The sequence below is a fragment of the Caretta caretta genome, chromosome 3 (assembly GCF_965140235.1).
Source record: "Caretta caretta isolate rCarCar2 chromosome 3, rCarCar1.hap1, whole genome shotgun sequence".
NCBI lineage: Eukaryota > Metazoa > Chordata > Testudines > Cheloniidae > Caretta > Caretta caretta.
Genome location: NC_134208.1, coordinates 206,490,742 through 206,510,483, shown reverse-complemented (window position 1 = coordinate 206,510,483; position 19,742 = coordinate 206,490,742). Strand labels below are relative to the sequence as shown.

At 40.2% G+C, this 19,742-nt stretch overlaps 1 protein-coding gene across 5 annotated transcripts in view; it reads left to right on the top strand.

Moving 5' to 3' along the window:
- Nucleotides 1–19,742, top strand: part of RALGAPA2 (Ral GTPase activating protein catalytic subunit alpha 2) — a 303,204-nt gene that overhangs the window by 102,920 nt on the left and 180,542 nt on the right. For all 5 annotated transcript variants that reach the window (XR_007355571.2, XM_048842432.2, XM_048842433.2 and 2 more), the window contains 3 exons: nucleotides 4,078–4,271; nucleotides 4,923–5,021; nucleotides 5,308–5,463. Coding sequence is in view for 4 of the 5 variants with exons in the window: in XM_048842432.2 (XP_048698389.2) it covers nucleotides 4,078–4,271; nucleotides 4,923–5,021; nucleotides 5,308–5,463 (449 nt within the window). In the remaining variant the exon portion in view is untranslated. The remainder of the gene's footprint in view (nucleotides 1–4,077; nucleotides 4,272–4,922; nucleotides 5,022–5,307; nucleotides 5,464–19,742) is intronic.

Below are 19,742 nucleotides of genomic sequence, written 5' to 3'. Positions count from 1 at the left end.
TTGGTAGCTTTGTAGTGTAGCTTTGGAGATTACAGAACAAAGTTCTTATGGCCTATGATAGGTAACTGGTATAAAAATAGAAGACTGAAATGGTAGTTAACTTCTGTTTCATATAGAAAGCAGTAAGGGAGCAAAACTAAAGACATGTCAAGGGCCTATACAAAGTTCCTTCCAAAGGTTATCAAAGAATATAGCAGTATTGACTATACTTCCATGCTTTTGTTCCATGCTTTTCATTTTCTGTCTCTTGTTTCCTTCAGATAGAAACTTCATTACCACTTTACTTTCATAGATTTCATTTGTTGGAGATTAGAAAGATTTTATAAGTAAATAAGGGGGAAAATCCTACTTGCTAGCCATGATTCTTTCTTCCTGAATGTACTATTCTTCAGTTGCTGCTGTTTCCTCATGACAATGATTTTCTCAAGATTAAGCATTTGGAATCCATGTCTCCAAGCTTTTGCTGTGAATGCTGAATCAGAAATGGGAATTGCAGACTCCCTTTATTAAAGGATTTAGAAAGTCAGACTGAAGATAATGGTAAATTGTAATTCAGTATTTATACTCTCTGAAACAATCACTCTATAGGTATAATCTTTGTCCAGTTGAAGTCAGGAGCAAAAATCTTACTGATCTGAGGGAGGAGCAGGATTTCACCCTCTATGTTGTAGTTTTTTTTATAGTATTGTGCATATGCTTTAATTATCTAGCAGTCTGCAGTGTCATTAGGAAATACATTAGAATATGGACCTAATGAAGGGAACACCCTAAGAAAAGTCAGTTTGTTAGTAATTTTCCTTTACCTTTTTCATTTTAATTATTGTAACTTTGACATATAGGACTCATTATTTATGACTATGTATTGTATTCTTTTGGTGCTTTTGTTCTTTGTAAAGGCTACTTTTCATCTAATTTTTAAAAAGTGCATCATAGATTTTATTTCAGTAACTTAATCAGGTAACATAAGAATTTTTCTGGTAGGCTATTTTCTATAATGAGATATATAGTTTCAGGGTTATCTACTCCATTTATTCAATTATTCTTTGAAATACTACTAACATAATGAATAAGTTCATCCAGTTCAATAGTTCAGCTTGTCATCGGTACAAAGGGAAATTGTAATATAACATATGTTAAGGATTATTACCTATGTGAAGAAGACAAATTGCTAGCTTGCTTTCTATCCATAATACAAGAACTTTGCTCTTTGCATATGCAAAAGAAAACTATTTTTATAAAATAATTTGATCATTAATCTAGAGCAGAAAGGCAAATGTAGTAATAAGATTGTAATTACCTAACAGAATGAGTGTGCATAACTGTATTTCTCATGTTGAGAGAGTGTTAGTCATGTTAAATATTAATATCTTTCTTTCTTTGAAACCATTTTTAGATTTAGTGGGGCTCAGAAATTCCAAGGTTTAATTCTTTGAGTTAACTTCATTTTCTTCTGTCTGATGTAAAGTTTTGAGTTCATGCAGAAAGGACGGAGGATTTGGCCTTTCATATCCTTTGAGTGATTCAGGTTTCCTTGTCAAAGCTGGAAACTTCTGTAGAGCTGGCTCCCTGAGACACCCCATTCTGCTATGACACTACAGCTCCCTCAGAACTTCTGAGGGTTTTACTGACCAACCAACATATATTAATAATGCATCATAATTCTTGGGGGATGATGCTGCAGAGAGCATCCCTCTCCTAAACTGACTACCTCCCAATGTGCAGAGCCCCTACTCTGTAGTGCATCTGCTTTAATGGCTTCTGTTGGCTGGGGAAAGAACAAGAGCATGCTGTGGAACTGTTGCCATTACTCCTTTGGAGTTTCCACTGTAAATACTCCTGTTTTAGCTCCCCTCTGTGCACTGTAGTGAAGGAGACAATGTGATCAATTTCAATAGATACAGTAAAATGATGCATCTAATTGGAGCTCATTTATGGTTTTCAGTTTATGTTTTGGCTATTTGGGTTAATTTTACTTAGTGTTTTCATTAATACCTGTTTCTCCAAAGGTAAGTGTATTTGGGCTTGCGATTTAAAAGTTCTCTCAAGCTAAACTTGCAGTTTGTTTGTAGAAGCCTCTAGTGCTGGTGTTGGGTAAGAGTGTGTAATTGGTGGTAATAAACCAATCAGAAAAGAGAAATAACATGAAAATAGCAAGGACAGTAAAAGTTATACTAATTTAAAGTTCATGCATGCATATTGTATGAGTTCTTGGAGTGATCGCACATGGCCATTCCACTGTAAGTGTGTGTGCTCCTTGTGCACAGAGGTCAGAGATTTTTTTCCCCTCAGCAGTACCAATCAGGTGGCTTGAGCACTTTGTGTTGCCACACGCCGCTACACACTGGTATAACAGGGTGGGGCCACCCCCGACTCCCCTCAGTTCCTTCTTAACACCAGTGATGGTGGTTGGAATGATCTTGGTCTTATTAACTCAAGTGCCTTCCTCTCTCTTTGTAGATAGTTGCAGTTAGTTATGGTTGGTTGGTTTGTTTTTTTGTTTTTTTCTTAAGTAAATTAACATTAGGTTTCTATGCTTGTATCCATTTGGACCAGTTTTCCTCTTTTGGTACTGTGCTCGGTACCAAAAGGATGCCTTGCTCCCCAGGATTAAGTCCTGTGAGATTTGTTAAAAGCCTATGCTGGTCAGTGATCCCCATCTGACCTGCTTAAAGTGCTTGGATGAAGCCCACATTAAGCCCTGCTCGGAAAAGGATACACTCCAAAGGATGCATTTTAAGTGAAAATTTAATTCTGCGGTAGAAATCACCTTTACAAAGACCTACCCAGCAAAGGTTCCAGGAATCCCACTTGTCATTCTTCCTTGATGTTTTCTATAATTGGCTTCCGTGTATGCCTGTCTGCATTGTTTAATAACATAGTCATGTTAATTCCCAAACAAATGAAGTTTTTTATTACCCATTTAAACTCTCACAGCATAAACATGGTGGAATTGTAGGGTTTTTTGCTAATTGAGAATGATTTAATTTATATCCAGAAAAATCTCGTCTTCTCCATGATGATCTAAGTGATAGAAATAGTTTTACATGGATTTCTTACTAATATTAGCGTGTCATCCCCTTGCAGTGTAATCCCTGACATAGCCTTCTACTTCTGCTAGTAATTGATAAGTGAGAATGGTGCTTAAGGGGCAATCCTACCTAGTGAAATAAGGAAAAAATGAAATTGTAAACATTTTGTATGTACCACCACTTCACGGCATGAATAAATCATTGTAATCAAATACCTACACTTTGAATCCAGAGCAAATTATTTAGGAGACTCTCGATACTGCTGTTAAACCCTAATAAAAGCCTTCTCTAATTACATGACCATCAGTGACTACAAATTATTCTTTGTCTGTCATGTAGTGTGCCACTATCTGTAGATACTACCCATTTCTTCTGTAGAATAATTAATGAAGCTTAGTTTCCCTTTCATTTTGCCTAATGTGCTAGCCATGATTTTAGTAAGTAGTAGTCTGTGTTTTAATAATGAAAATCATTATTTTACTGTCTTGAATCTTTGTGTTTTCTGAATGGGGAACATCACACAATACTTGGGGTATTAGGTAAAGTTTATTTTTTCCTAACTAAATTAATTGTACTGGAGTAAAAAATTCCCATATTTGACTTCTAAACTTATAAAGAAAGCATTTGTTTGTTCCCATTATTCCCTCACTGCATCTAAGGGAATGCAAATGGCTAAATGTCTTTATGATGTTTTATTTCTGAGTTTCAAATGCCAATCATGTTGGAATTAGAAAAGAAGAGACTGGATGAGGATACCTCACAATAGGAAGTTCAAGAGGCTATAAAAGGGCCAAAATTGGATGGAGCTCCAGGAGAAAAGATGACTTGGCAGGGCAATTTTACCAATTATCTGTAGAAACATTCCTTGAGAAAGGTGTTGCTCTGAATATATATTTTGCATAATGAATGCTTAAATTCATAGCTCAGAACTTTTTTCATAACCATTACTCCCTTGTTTTATATGAATGATTGTTTGGGTTTTGTGGACCACAGATAGACTACCCACTGCATTTATAACTGATGGAAACCAATTTTTTTTATTCTATAGACAGCAGCGAGTTCCTTGCTGATGACTGCAGTATAATTGCTGGTGGAAACCTCATAGGTTGGCATCCTGATTCAGCTGCTGTATTATGGAGAAGGATCTTGGGAATTCTTGGAGATGTGAATAATATCCAGTCTCCTAAAATCCATGCCAAAGTTTTTGGGTATCTCTATGAACTATGGTACAAACTGGCAAAGGTATTGTGTTTAATGTGTTTTATTCTAATGCAAAGAGAGTGATTTTGTATTTGCTATAAAAATTAATTTATATTCTAATAAAAGTTTACTAAGCAGTAAAATAGATTTTTTATTAGAATATTTAAGGAGTTTCAACTGCTCGTGCTGGTTCTTTTAGTGATACTGTAACTTTAACAGTGAATAAATCAATAAAGTGTGGTGTTTGGAGGGAAAGGTTATATTGTAAATAAAGAAAAAGGATGTTCAAATTTCAGTAAAAACAACTAATAAAAGACAATTTTGTGCAGTAACAAAAAGGATTTAAATTAGTATATTCTGAGATGGTAAAATAGTGAAATAGAAGCAATGAATTGAAAGTACAAAATAATCCACAAATGTTGGGAGTTAGTGTAAATTTCCACAGTACAACCTTAACATGATAATATTTGATTAGGATGGAAGAATACTACCACACACTTTTCTGTTGAATTTGAGTTCATTGGAAAGTGTGTGTGGGTGTGTGTATGTATGTGTTTGCAAGAGAGAGAGAGACAGACAGATGACAGCACTTCCAGTAGAAAGGCTGGGAAGTAATCATGTATTGTAAATAATACTCATTTTAATGTATTAAATATTATTTTGTTAATCCCCTCCCTTTTCTTTTTAAATCAGATAAGGGACAATCTTGCTATAAGTTTGGACAACCAGTCTACACCTTCTCCTCCTGTTTTAATTCCACCTCTCAGAATATTTGCAGCATGGTTGTTCAAGGTAAATTAATTTTAAATTCTGCGCAGAGTAGTATTTTACTGCATGTCTATATTGAATCACTTAATGGCATTTTTACAGTGTTTCTTTCTGCAATCCTTGTTCTAGATGTATTAGAAAAATAATCAGCGTCCACCCTTTAGCTATACTTTTGTCTAGAACAGCTAAGCGACTCTTGAGAATCCATATTTAGAATGTGGCTTCAAAACATTTATTGGCAAGTATACATACAGTATACATACAGTTGGTTGCTGTTTGTCTGTTAATAAAAATTCTCTGCTCTTTTCAGGCAACAACCTTGCCAAATGAATATAAAGAAGGCAAACTTCAAGCATACAGGTTGATCTGTGCTATGATGACTAGGCGCCAAGATGTTTTGCCAAATTCTGATTTCCTAGTGCATTTTTATCTCGTGATGCACATTGGCTTAACTAGTGAAGATCAGGTAAAAGCTTGACTTTTCTTTTTAAAGTAATTTAATTGCATTTACTGTATTTACTACTGCATTTACACATTTTTACTACATTGTTTTGATGGCGAAGCCTGGATTAGCAAATTTGAAGCTGTGAAGTTGGAGGGAAATGGCTGTAACACAAACTAAAATAAAGTATGGGCTAGAAATTATTTATCCTATAGCCTAAACGATTCTTCTCCCTATTTGTGTATTGTATATTTGCCTCCTTTTCTGTTCTCCCAATTTTTGTTCTTTCCAGCTTGTAAACTTTCAAACTGCTGCTGGTGTGCTTGTTTCATCAGTAAGAATAATTGTTGTTTTTCAAGTCATGTCCCTGTGGGCGCTCCACTTCAGCTGCGCATCCACCTTTGATTGGAGAATTTTGGTAGCAGTGCCCTTTGGGCTCACGCATGCGACTTACGCATCCTTGTGCCCCATACAGAGGTTATACAGGGATGCGTGGGCAAACTGCTCTCAATTTCTTCTCAGTCTCCTCCTGGGAGAGATGGAATTTAGTGTGCCCCTTTTTCCTCTTTTATGAGTATTCCTAGCATTATTAGTTCTTAGCAGCAGCAGCAGTAGTAGTAGTACGTTTACCTCCTTATAGCTTTTGGAATGTTTGTTCACATTTGTTTATTTCTTTTCTTTAAAAAAAATACATTTTTGTTTGTGTTATCCCTTATTGAGGGGCCCTAATGGACTTGATTCTATCTGGAATGTTGGACTCCTCAGGGTTTAAAAGATGCCTCTCTTGTCAACAAGCAATCTCTGTCAGTGACGGGCAATCTCAGTGTATTAGTTGTTTGAGAGACTCATATTCCCAGCAAATGCAAGATCTTAGCTTCTGTTCAGGGAAGATCCTTTAAGAGCAAGGGAAAACATACTGGCTCTTAATAATGGAGCAAGCCTTAAGACTGGCTTCTGTCCCGGCTGCAGAGAAATCCCTCTGTACAGAGACCCTCTACTTCTGTCAGTGCCCTGTCAATGTCAAGATCATGGTCACAACTCATGAGAGCTTCCAAGGTGAAGATGGCATTGAAACCCTGATCTCCGACATTGTCCATGAGTGAGGTACCGACAACGGTGCAGGGGGTACCGAGAGCTTCCCACTCAGACTAAAGAGGGCAATAAGAGGAGCAGAATAGAGAATTTCTCCTCAAAGACGACTTGGTCACTAGAGACTTCAGGCCCCAAGTGGAGTGCTAATGAGGCTGTGAGAACTTCAGCCACTGCAAAGCACTGTAAGATGTCAACTAAGTCCCATACCTCAGCAGTAAAGGACTCTATAGTGAAGAATAATATGAGCAACAAAGCGGTTTCAATGGAATCTGTGATTCCCCTCAATACCGACATCAGTGCCTTGGACAATGGCATCCAGAACATAATTGGTGCCTGTACCAAGTTCTGTTGTGCTCCCAGTACTGTGGGAATATTGGTACCCAAAAGACCTCATGGTACTGAGTGAACCTGAATCTCTACAGCTTGTGACCTCCAGACATCTCTCGGTACCAAGGTCTGCTGGGTCACCAACTGCTCATGTTGCTGTGAAACTTGCCTCTTCCACAACTTCTGTTATCCATGACGAGGGGTTGTCAGCTACGATACAATATGTGGAGGAGCATTCTGACTCAGACTCTGAATTTTCTGTTCAAGGCTTTCCAGTTTATTCCAGGAGACTTTATTTCTTGATACAGATTGCGACAGGTTCGGGCCAGATGGCTGTAGGAGAGTAATAGAAGGCAGATATATTAGCCCCAGGTTAAGTAGGTCCCTTTTCCCTGGGTAAGGTAACAAGGAAGGTTCCAGACCAATCAGGAACCTTCTGGAGACAGTTAAGACAGGCTGATTAGAACACCTGCAACCAATCAAGAAGCTGCTAGAATCAATTAAGGCAGGCTAATCAGGGCACCTGGGTTTTAAAAAGGAGCTCACTTCAGTTTGTGGTGTGCATGTGAGGAGCTGGGAGCAAGAGGCACTAGGAGTTGAGAGTGAGAACGCGGACTGTTGGAGGACTGATGTGTACAAGCATTATCTGACACCAGGAGGAAGGTCCTATGGTGAGGATAAAGAAGGGAGGAGGCCATGGGGAAGTAGCCCAGGGAGTTGTAGCTGTTGCACAGCTGTTCCAGGAGACACTCTAGACAGCTGCATTTCACAGGGCCCTGGGCTGGACCCTGGAGTAGAGGGCGGGCCCGGGTTCCCCCCAAATCCTCCCCAACTCCTGGTCAGACACAGGAGGAGTTGACCTGGACTGTAAATTCAGAAAAACAGCCAAGCTGAGAGCTGTCATGAAGCTCCAAGGCGAGTAAATCCACCAAGAAGCACAAGACCCACCAAGGTAGAGCAGGAACTTTGTCAGAAGATGCAACAAAGGCAGGATAAGAGACCCCTGGCTACTAAGACTTGGGATGACCAATGTTGGATACCTTCCCCCATGCCTTGTGGTCCTTCTCATTGGCCTAATTGGGGTCCATGGGCAGTGTACCACCAGCAGTTTCGGGGGACCCTGATTCAGTCCCATAAGGAACACAGAAGACCACGTTCCCTGGTATTGTCTATCCCTGCTCTCCACTTTTAGCTAGAAGAGACATTTGAGAAGCAAGAGGCAAGGGCAGCCAAGGAGATTACCCCTTTATAAACATCTTGTAATCGTCACCTCAAGAGGCAGTCATGACACCACTGCCATGATTAGCTGATGACTTTGTGCAATTCCAGGACCTGGTGAAGTGTGTCCCTGACACCCTGTAGATTCCCCTGGAAGAAATACAGGAATCCCATCGTAAGCTCCTGAACATATTACACACTTCTACTTCAGTACAGGTGGGACTGCCAGTTAACAAAGCCATTCCTGAGTCAGCCAAGACCGTGTGGCAAACTCCAGCAATCCTCCCCCCCCCGGTGTGCCAATAAAATGATTTAAAAAATTACTATGTCCTGGGCATGGATTCTGAATTTTTATTTTCTCATCCAGCACCAAATTCTCTGGTCATGGATGCAGTAAATGAAAGGGGCAGGCAACATGCCCCAAAAGCCACACCTTATAAGGACTGGAAATATCTGGACCTTTTTGGTGATAAGAGCTACTCATCAACAACGTTACAGCTCATGATAGCTACCCACCAGCACTGATGTCAAAATATGGCTGCTTGAACTACAAGAAGTTTAATGCTTTTATTACCATTTCCTACAGGAACACCAAGAGCAGTTTAGCACCATAATAAAGGAGGATCAGCTTTTGGCAAAAACATCTCTGCAGGCTTCACTTGATGTGGTGGACACTTCAGCCAGGTCTATTTCCACAGCCACTGCAATACTCATGAAAAGTGCTTCCTGGCTTCAGCTGTGTGAAGTACAGTTGACGGAGGAAAGTTTACCTTTCGATGGGCACAAGTTCTTCGTGGACTGCAAAGATGATTTGCTTTATACCCTAAGTGACTCTAGGGCAACACTCAGGTTTTCAGTGATATGCACACCTGCAAATAAGAGAAAATTTAGCAGGTCTCAGTTGACACAAAGATCCTGCCCTGTTCAATTTTCCTCCTTCTGCGGGCCACCAGCTAAGAGCTCAAGATTTTCAAAGAAGAAGCCTTAACGCTACATCAGCTGCTTCATCCCAGGCGTCAGCATCATCTAAACACCACTTTTGATGGTTTATCACAGAATATCAGGGTTGGAAGGGACCTCAGTAGGTCATCTAGTCCAACCCCCTGCTCAAAAGCAGGACCCATCCCCAATTAAATCATCCCAGCCAGGGCTTTGTCAAGCCTGACCTTAAAAACTTCTAAGGAAGGAGATTCCACCACCTCCCTAGGCAACGCATTCTAGTGTTTCACCACCCTCCGAGTGAAAAAGTTTTTCCTAATATCCAACCTAAACCTCCCCCACTGCAAACATTGAGACCATCACTCCTTGTCCTGTCCTCTTCCACCACTGAGAATAGTCTAGAACCATCCTCTCTGGAACCACCTCTCAGGTAGTTGAAAGCAGCTATCAAATCCTCCCTCGTTCTTCTCTTCCGCAGACTAAACAATCCCAGTTCCCTCAGCCTCTCCTCATAAGTCATGTGTTCCAGACCCCTAATCATTTTTGTTGCCCTTCGCTGGACTCTTTCCAATTTATCCACATCCTTCTTGTAGTGTGGGGCCCAAAACTGGACACAGTACTCCAGATGAGGCCTCACCAATGTCGAATAGAGGGGGACGATCACGTCCCTCGATCTGCTCGCTATGCCCCTACTTGTACATCCCAAAATGCCATTGGCCTTCTTGGCAACAAGGGCACACTGCTGACTCATATCCAGCTCCTCGTCCACTGTCACCCCTAGGTCCTTTTCTGCAGAACTGCTGCCTAGCCATTCGGTCCCTAGTCTGTAGCTGTGCATTGGGTTCTTCCGTCCTAAGTGCAGGACCCTGCACTTATCCTTATTGAACCTCATCAGATTTCTTTTGGCCCAATCCTCCAATTTGTCTAGGTCCCTCTGTATCCTATCCCTGCCCTCCAGCGTATCTACCACTCCTCCCAGTTTAGTGTCATCTGCAAACTTGCTGAGGGTGCAATCCACACCATTCTCCAGATCATTAATGAAGATATTGAACAAAACCGGCCCCAGGACCGACCCCTGGGGCACTCCACTTGACACCAGCTGCCAACTAGACATGGAGCCATTGATCACTACCCGTTGAGCCCGACAATCTAGCCAACTTTCTACCCACATTATAGAGCATTCATCCAGCCCATACTTCTTTAACTTGATGACAAGAATACTGTGGGAGACCGTGTCAAAAGCTTTGCTAAAGTCAAGATACAATACATCCACTGCTTTCCTTTCATCCACAGAACCAGTAATCTCATCATAGAAGGCGATTAGATTAGTCAGGCATGACCTTCCCTTGGTGAATCCATGCTGACTGTTCCTGATCACTTTCCTCTCATGTAAGTGCTTCAGGATTGATTCTTTGAGGACCTGCTCCATGATTTTTCCGGGGACTGAAGTGAGGCTGACTGGCCTGTAGTTCCCAGGATCCTCCTTCTTCCCTTTTTTAAAGATGGGCACTACATTAGCCTTTTTCCAGTCATCCGGGATTTCCCCCGTTCGCCACGCGTTTTCAAAGTTAATGGCCAATGGCTCTGCAATCACAGCCGCCAGTTCCTTTAGCACTCTCGGATGCAACTCGTCCGGCCCCATGGACTTGAGCACGTCCAGCTTTTCTAAATAGTCCCTAACCACCTCTTTCTCCACAGAGGGCTGGCCATCTATTCCCCATGTTGTGATGCCCAGCGCAGCAGTCTGGGAGCTGACCTTGTTCGTGAAGACAGAGGCAAAAAAAGCATTGAGTACATTAGCTTTTTCCACATCCTCTGTCACTAGGTTGCCTCCCTCATTCATTAAGGGGCCCACACTTTCCTTGGCTTTCTTCTTGTTGCCAACATACCTGAAGAAACCCTTCTTGTTACTCTTAACATCTCTCGCTAGCTGCAGCTCCAGGTGCGATTTGATTGAGACCAAACCACCCACTAATCAGGATTTCTCATCTGCATGACATAACCTGCTGCCTCAATTTGGGCACCACTTCTCTCTATTCCATCAAGCATGGGAAGTTTTAACATCGGACAAATGGATATCGGAGACCATTACATTGGAATAACTAACCAGTTTACCTCCATTCCACCCTCCTGCCCCATCCCTCTTCAGGGAACCCTCTCACAATCAGTGCTAACACAGGAGATTTCATCTCTCCCAAGTCTAGGAGACATAGAACCAGTTCCGCTTCAACACAGGGGGAAATGTTCTATTCAAGATATTTTCTGATACCCCAAAAAACCGAGGGGCTGATGCTAGATCTCAGATGATTGAACAAGAATGTCAGACATCTGAAATTCAGGATGGTATCCCTAGCAATTTCCTCCCTGGAATCAATGAACTGTCTTTAGACCCTCAGCCTGAAAGGTGCGTACTTCCACAAAGCGATTAATCCCTCTCATGAAAAATTTCTTCATTTCACATTCAGTCACAATCATTACTAGTACCAAGTCCTACCAGCCTTCGGCCTGACATCTATCCCAAGGGTGGTTTCAAAGGTGCTGGCGGTCATAGCTGCCTATTTCCATTGTCTAGGAATAAATCTTTCCCTGTCTTGACAACTGGCTCCTCAAGGGTTGGTCATGTCAGGTGTGGTTGGCAGTTCAAACTACTACTTTACTATTCTGAAGTCTAAGCCTGCAGATAAATCTCAAAAAAATAAATTTTGGCCCATGCACAGCAAATTCTTTTTATAGGAGCATTTCTGGGTTCAATAATGGGCACAACTTCTCTCTCTCAACAGGTCCATTACTCTAAAGGACCTTATCCTTTAGAACCGAGGACTGTTTTCCTGGAATGGACTCTACCTGTGTAGGGAGGGAAATAGACTTCTGGGATGGAGGTTGGTACAACTGATTAAAAGAGCTTTAAACTAGGATCTTGGGGGAGGGGAGATGTTTGGGAGATGCTCATGTAATCTCCATGCATGATTTTATTGAGCTGGAGGAAAATCAAGTAAGAAAGGATACAGCAATGGAGAAAGAAACAGCAGTGTGTAGGAGAATGGACATTAAGAGGAATCATAGCATCATTGGTATTAGCACTAACAGTCAGGTAAGTGATACTGGCAGCAGAATGACTGTACGCAGTCGGGTGAGGTACGTGGGCAAAGCCAAGCAGCAGCAATTAAGATTTTTGTACACCAATGTAAGGAGCCTGGATAACAAAATGGAGGGACTAGAACTATTGGTGCAGGAAGTGAAACCAGATATTACAGGGATAACAGAAACACGGTGGAATAGCAGTCATGAGTGGACTACAGGTATTGAAGGGTATTTGTTCACGAAATACAGAACTAAAAGTGGTGGAGTAAAGAAATTAGAAGTGATGTAATGGGCCAATTCCAAACTAGAAGAGTCTGTGTTGGCCAAACTCACTTTGGGGAAGAAAGCTACTAGAGGTTCCCCTGGGCTAGCGCTTGGGGTATGCTACAATTCCCTCCCCCCTCGGATCAAATTTGGATATAAATAGATATATCTTTAATGTTTTTAACTAACTAAATAGTACTGGGAATTGTGTGATTATGGGAGACTTCAACTTCCCAGATATAGATTAGAGGACAAGCGCTACTAATAATAGTAGGGCCCCAATTTTCCTGTGATAGCTGACAGATTTCTTCACCAAATAGTCATGGAACCAACAAGAACTGGTTGTAGGGGATAACCTTGGCTCAAGTGATCATGAGCTAATTCAGTTTAAACTAAATGGACAGATAAACAAAAATAGATCTGCAACGACGGTCCTTGATTTCAAAAGGACTCACTTAAAAAAAATTAAGGGAATTAGTTTGGGAAGTGACTGGACTGAAGAACTCAAGAATCTGAATGTGGAGGAGGCTTGGAATTACTTTAAGTCAGAGTTGCAGAATGTATCTGAAACCTGCATCCAAAGCAAGGGGAAAAAAATTGTAAGGAAGGGTTGCAGACCAGACTGGATGAGCAAGCATCTCAAACAGATGATTAAGAGAAAGCAGAAAGCCTTCAAGGAATGGAAGATGGGATGGATCAGCAAGGAAAGCTACCTCTTGGAAGTCAAAGTGTAGGGATAAAGTGAGAACTGTCAAAAGCCAAGCAGAGTTGGACCTTGCAAAGGGAATTAAAACCAACAGTAAAAGGTTCTATATCCATATAAATAAAAAGAAAACAAGGAAAGAAGAAGTGGGACTGCTAAGCGTTGAGGATGGCGTGGATATTAAAGTTAAACTAGGCATGGCTCAACACCTAAACAAATATTTTGCCTTAGTTTTTAATAAGGCTAATGAAGATCTTAGGGGTAATGGTATACAACCTGGTTTACAAAAGGTAGATCTTGCCAGACCAACCTGATCTCCTCCTTTGAGAAGATAACTGATTTTTTAGACAAAGGAAATGCATTAGTGCAAAGTGCAGGGTCATGCATTTAGGGATTAACAACAAGAATTTTTGGTATAAACTGCGGACATGGAAGTGGCAGAGGAGAAGAAAGATCTGGGTGTACTGGTTGATCACAGGATGACTATGAGCCACCAGTATGATCCTGCTTACTTGTGTGGCTTGCATGAATACAGTTTCTAGCTCCTGTGTTAAATCTTGGTGAAAGACTTAGCAATAAATCAATGGGAAATCAGGAAATGAGTGATATTAGAAATTATGGATTAATGTGAGGAGCAGGCAACACAAAGAGATCTGCTCTTAAACTAAGTTTCGGTTTTTGGGCAAATATACATCGTGTAAAAACTACAGGAAGTAAGATATATTTTAAACAAAATGGAACATCTCTAAAAATAGTTTTCCATGTTTTTTATGAGGATATTAGTAAATCTTCTAAAAATGTATTCATGTGACGATGATACGTGGGGAGAGAGCCCTTTCATGGCGCACATCATTGAAGAATGTTGTTCAAGAATACAAATATCAACATAAATCTTTATATTGCAATTAGTAGACACATTAAATTTTCCAGCAAACACCAAGAAAAGGGAACTGATGTGTCTTGTGGTAGCAAAAGGTTTAATACAATGGAAAGCTAATATAGGTCCAGTTTATTCCAAATGGTTAAAAGAACTGCAGACACACCTATAATTTGATGTGTCATGGGTGCATTAATGCTGTAGCATGGCTGTTACATGGACATTACAAAAAGAAGAAAACTAGTATTCTTTGGCACTGTGGTCTTGGACCCTCCCTCCCCCATACAAAAATTAAAAACAAAACAAAGAACCAACAGAAACTTTAAAGTTGGCTGTGGGGCATTTTCAACAAAATTCTTTCTTCCATTTCGGTACTGTGACAGGATCAGGCCAGATGGCTGCAGGAGAGTGATAGCAGGTAGATATATTAGCCCCAGATTAAGCAGGTCCCTTTCCCCTGAGTAAGATAATGGGCTGTTCTAGAACAATCAGGAAGTTGCTGGAACCAATTAAGGCAGGCTAATTAGGACACCGGGAGCCAATTAAGAAGCTACCAGAATCAATTAGGACAGGCAGGCTAATCAGGGAACCTGGTTTTAAAAAGGACCTCACTTCAGTTAGTGAAGTGCATGCAACAAGCTGGGAGCAAGAGGCGCACAAGAAGCTGAGAGTGAGTAGGCATACTGCTGGAGGACTGAGAAGTACAAGTGTTATCAGACATCAGGAGGAAGGTCCTGTGGTGAGGACAAAGAAGGTGTTGGGAGGAGGCCATGGGGAAGTAGTCCAGGGAATTGTAGCTGTCATGCAGCTGTTACAGGAGACATTGTAGACAGCTGCAATCCACAGGGCCCTGGGCAGGAACCCGGAGTAGAGGGCAGGCCTGGGTTCACCCCATCCCCCCAACTCCCTATTTGATATAAGAGGAGTTGACCTGGACTGTGGGTCCCATCAGAGGGGAAGGTCTCTGGCCCGTCCCCTGACCCATTAGGTGGGCCAGCAGAGACTGCAGGGATTGTTGTCCTCCTTTTCTCCATGCCGGCCAGTGATGAGGTTAGCTGAGTGAACGGCAGGTTTGTGTCACTAACAAAAGGAGCCAAACTGAGGACAGCTGTGAACCTCTGAAGCGAGCAAATCCGCACGAAAGCACATAACCCACCAAAGCAGAGGAGGAACTTTGTCACAGTATCTACACAAATTGGTTAGACTTTCAAAAAATGCATCACCCAGAAGCTTCTGCTGAGAACAAAGGGATCTGCTGGGTGCTGAGCTCTTTTGAAAATCTGGCCTCTGTTGATGATGCTGAGCCATTTTGGAAATCTAGCCCTGTGTGTTTGGATTCCTTTATCTTAGTGTTGGTAATAATGACTGCTCTATTAATTTAAATGTCTTGTATTTTTCATCTTTTTATTGCAGTTTTTGTTTTGTGTTTCTTAAAAAATCAGTGCCAAAAATGTAAAATGAAATGCTCACTGCTATGTATTCTAACTATAAACTGTTCTTGTTTCTCTTTTACTGTAACTTACTGTCACAAAGTAGAATTTCTCTGGCATTTTTAAAACCAGTGAACTTACTTACCAGACAACACTTTCACCTTGGAGCCGCTTTTAATTTAATTTAATTTAATTTTTATATATGACTGTATATCTTTAATATATTCTTACAGTCTAGAATTTAAATCTGGTCAAGGTGTAAAGATTGCATAGTGAATGCAGATTCTTAGTTATAAACCATTCTGAAGGTTTTCAGTTTTGTCACATGTTAACACTGTCCTTTTGTTCTTACGTGGCTTGCTGATTTTTGCCTCTTGGTGGCACACTTGACTGCAAGTTTCCTGTCATGTTATATTCCCTTACTTTTTTGTCTACTTTTAAATTATCTGAAAAACTGCTCAGAGGAATCATTAACTCTTTGTTCCTTTTGATTTTCAAAACTCATGAATAAATGTTTGTTGTGATTATTACTATTTTTTATTTATCTGAGTGTCATGCCTGTGATTAATATCGTGCTGCCAGATCAACAACTCAGATCTGTTTCATAAACTGAGGATAAAATCTGCTATAAATAGACATGTATGAATATTTACAAAGAAGGTGGTTGTATTAGCCAAAAATAACTGATTTGATTTGGGAAAACTTTGTTTCTCAGCTAGAAAAATTATAGTACACAGCAAGCATATTTGGTACCAAATGTGGTGTAACATTATAACCTGGCATCAAAGTACTCAGTCTTAATGCCTGCTGCTCAACAACTACAATATACTACTGTGTAAACTTTTGATTACATGAACCTACATAGTTGTTAATAACATGCTACCTACCGATATATTTGTGTAATGGGATGAGGTACCATTGGACACATAGTATGCATCATAAACAGGGCCCTAAGTATGTAATAATCCTGCAGAATTCACCCTTGCTTCAGAGCTGTAGACCAGAACCTAAACATTCATTTAAAAAAAAAATTCATGGCTCTTAAGGTTGTGATGAAAGCCTCCCAAAGAAGAAATGGTACAAACTTATATAGTGATATTTGTTTGAGTCGGCAGGCCGCCTGAAAAAGTAGCTCTGACAAATATGAATTACTCCTTTCAGCTCAGCGGGGTATTTACTTTGAAATCTAATTATGCAAATTGCATCATCAGTCTTGTTAACAATTTCGCTTCTGATCATTTTAACGTTTAGCTAATGTAGTAGTTCTCACACAGATTCAAACGTTTACCATAGCTGCTTTGGTGCCGGAAGCCCCAACAGTTCCTTGCCTTATCTGCCAAAGCTTCTGATTTCCCCTGACAGAGTCTATAGCAGTGCTGTAGAGTTTCAATACAGAAATGTACAGCACAGTCAAAATTTAAACTTTATCATTAGAACACAATCTAATTTAACATCACATTAAAATAGAGGTGATATTGTGATCTTTATTTTCATGTTTATTTCCATATTTAATTCAATAACCTAAATTTTCAAATTTATCTGAAGCTGCTTCAGGATGCCCCAAAACGACTGCAATGGCGTGTTACAATGCAGCGGTTTTGGGGCAGAATTTAGATCATGCTTCTCAGGGAACTAAGTGATGCCTCAGTCATAAACAAATTACTGTGGCAGAATCAGCACAACTTATTAAACCTCATATAATTAATAATGTAGATATTGGTAAAAAACCCCACAAGTCAGTGGTATTTAATAGATTTGTTTAAATGAATGCCTAACTATTTTTTATACAGTATAGTAATATCACTGTTACTTAATATTTGTATTATGGTAGCACATACGGGGCCCGATCATAGACCCAGGGACTCATTGTGCTAGGCACTGTACAGACACATACAGAAGGACAGTCCTCACCCCAAGGACCTTACAATCTAAGCAAATATTTTGACTAATAATCACATCCCCAGGTGGCTGGGCATTGAGAGTGCCCGGTCTTCAAAGCTCACAGTGATGAGAGAGCATAAAGACTGAGGAACACCACACAACTATGTTGCTTATTTGAGCTAAAGTTCTTGTGTTTATATACTTAAGTAAATATACAGCCCAGGGGCCTTTTCACTGAAATGTGCTATCAAGAGTTTCATTGGTTCCGCTTGGAAGATGGCATAAGTAATAAGCCTTTTCTGAAATGTTTCATTATTTAAAAACAAAAATCCCACAGACCTTTTATCACAGATTCAAACCTATTGTTGAATAGTTGCTCACAACACAGCTGGCATGGTTTTCAATTTGACAGAGGTTTGACAACTTTCTTTCGGAAAAGAAATCATGCAAAGTATTAGCAAGAAGATACTAGTTGAACAGCCAACACAGTTGGGTTTATGTCAGTGCACAGGCATCCAGATATGTGTGCATATTTATCTGCATGCTGTATGTGTTTGGATAACTGCATACAAGGTACTCTTAAATCGGTAAGGACAATACCTCATAGTTAAAGCACATATACTGTCTTTATTTGCTTATCACTTTATTTCTCTCACAACTCTAGTCAGACTGGCAAAGACAGCACTCCTTATTGAAGGCTATATGTATGCAAAATTTGCACTTTTTTCTTCTCTGTGTTATCGATTTTTATATTGCTAGAAAAGGAATAAAACTAAAAAATATCCTCTTGATTTATGTTCATACAGAAATACAGTATAATTAATGGCAAATGTGACCTAACATTTCAAACTTGCCAGAAATGTCTGTCTCCTCTTTTGAGGTACAGTATATAAAAGAGCAATGTAAGAGAGAGTATTTTATGCAAAGCTCCCAAAGGCATTCTGAGTTTAAGATTTAGCAATTAGCTTACAGAGAGAGGGAGAAAGAAAGAAAGATAGTGATGTAACTGAGATGCCTGTAATTTGGCCATACCTGCCTCTAATAACAAACATCCCAGTACAAAGACATGAACAATCCTATGCAACAATTGCATCACCTTTTTTCAGACTGGAGAAATCATACTGTGTAGTGGAAAATAAGAATTAATTATAACATATGGGTGTGGGAATACCCTCCCACCTTATAATTTTAAATTTTTATACACAGATAGAGAACATATTGGGCTGATATGCCATCGTAGTCCACATGTTTATCCTGAACTTCTCTTTTGTAAGCCCAAAGACGGGGGAGGAGGAATGGATTTACTTATTTACTTGTTCCCATAATATAAGAACTAGGGGCCACCAAATGAAATTAATGGGTAGCAGGTTTAAAACAAATAAAAGGAAGTTCTTCTTCACTCAGCGCACAGTCAACCTGTGGAACTCCTTGCCTGAGGAGGTTGTGAAGGCTAGGACTATAACAGGGTTTAAAGAAGAACTGTATAAATTCATGGAGGTTAAGTCCATTAATGGCTAGTAGCCAGGATGGGTAAGGAATGGTGAGTGAATGACCTATTAAAATAATTGAAAATGAATTATAAAACACTTGGAAGATCATGGTTTGATAGTGTCTGGCCAACATAGTTTCAAAGTTACAAAGGAAAATCATGTCTCATTACTCTATTAGAATTTTTGAACTGTATCAGTGAAGTAGTGGATAAAGGAGAACCAGTGAACATAATTTAGACTTTCAAACAAGTTAGTTTTTCAGACTTTGACAGGGTCCCTCACAAGAAGCTACAAAAGAAATTAGATAGTCATGGGGTGAGAGGCAAAGTATTGCAGTGGGCAAAGACAAAACAAAGAGTGTAGGATTAAATGGTCAATTTTCATCATGGCAAAAGATTAATAGTGGGGTGCCTCCAGGATCTGTACTAGATCCTGTGTTAAGTATATTAATGAATTACATGTATACCACCCCCCACCCCCAAACTATGTTAAAAGAAAGGTAGGTGGCAAAGACAACTCTTAGATCTGCAGATATGCCAGAATTAGGGTAGCCTGTGCAATGATGCTTACGAAAAGAGCAGCTATTCAACATTTTGTTTGGTCCACATTGATCAATGTGTGGCTCTGTGATTTATTTATTATAAACTATTCAGACCCTTTTCTGAATACAGAATTATTAATTTCTTGATAGCTTTTCTGTGGAGCTTATCATCTGAGTGCTTCACAAACATTAATACGTTTATTTTCACACCACCTCTGTGAGGTGAAGTGGTGGTATTATCCCATTTTACACTGGCTCTCCGTCCTAGTTTCCTTACCCACTATTAGCTCCTAGACCCAGTCGCTGCATGTCCCCTAACTCTTTGTCCCAATCTACTCCCTCCGTCCTCTCCTTTTCCCCCATCCCTTCCTAGGTCCAGCTTTTGTCGCTTCTGCATTTGAATTCTGCTTCTTCCCCTTGTGTGGGCCCAGGAGGGGCACTGAGAACACAAGAGACAGTC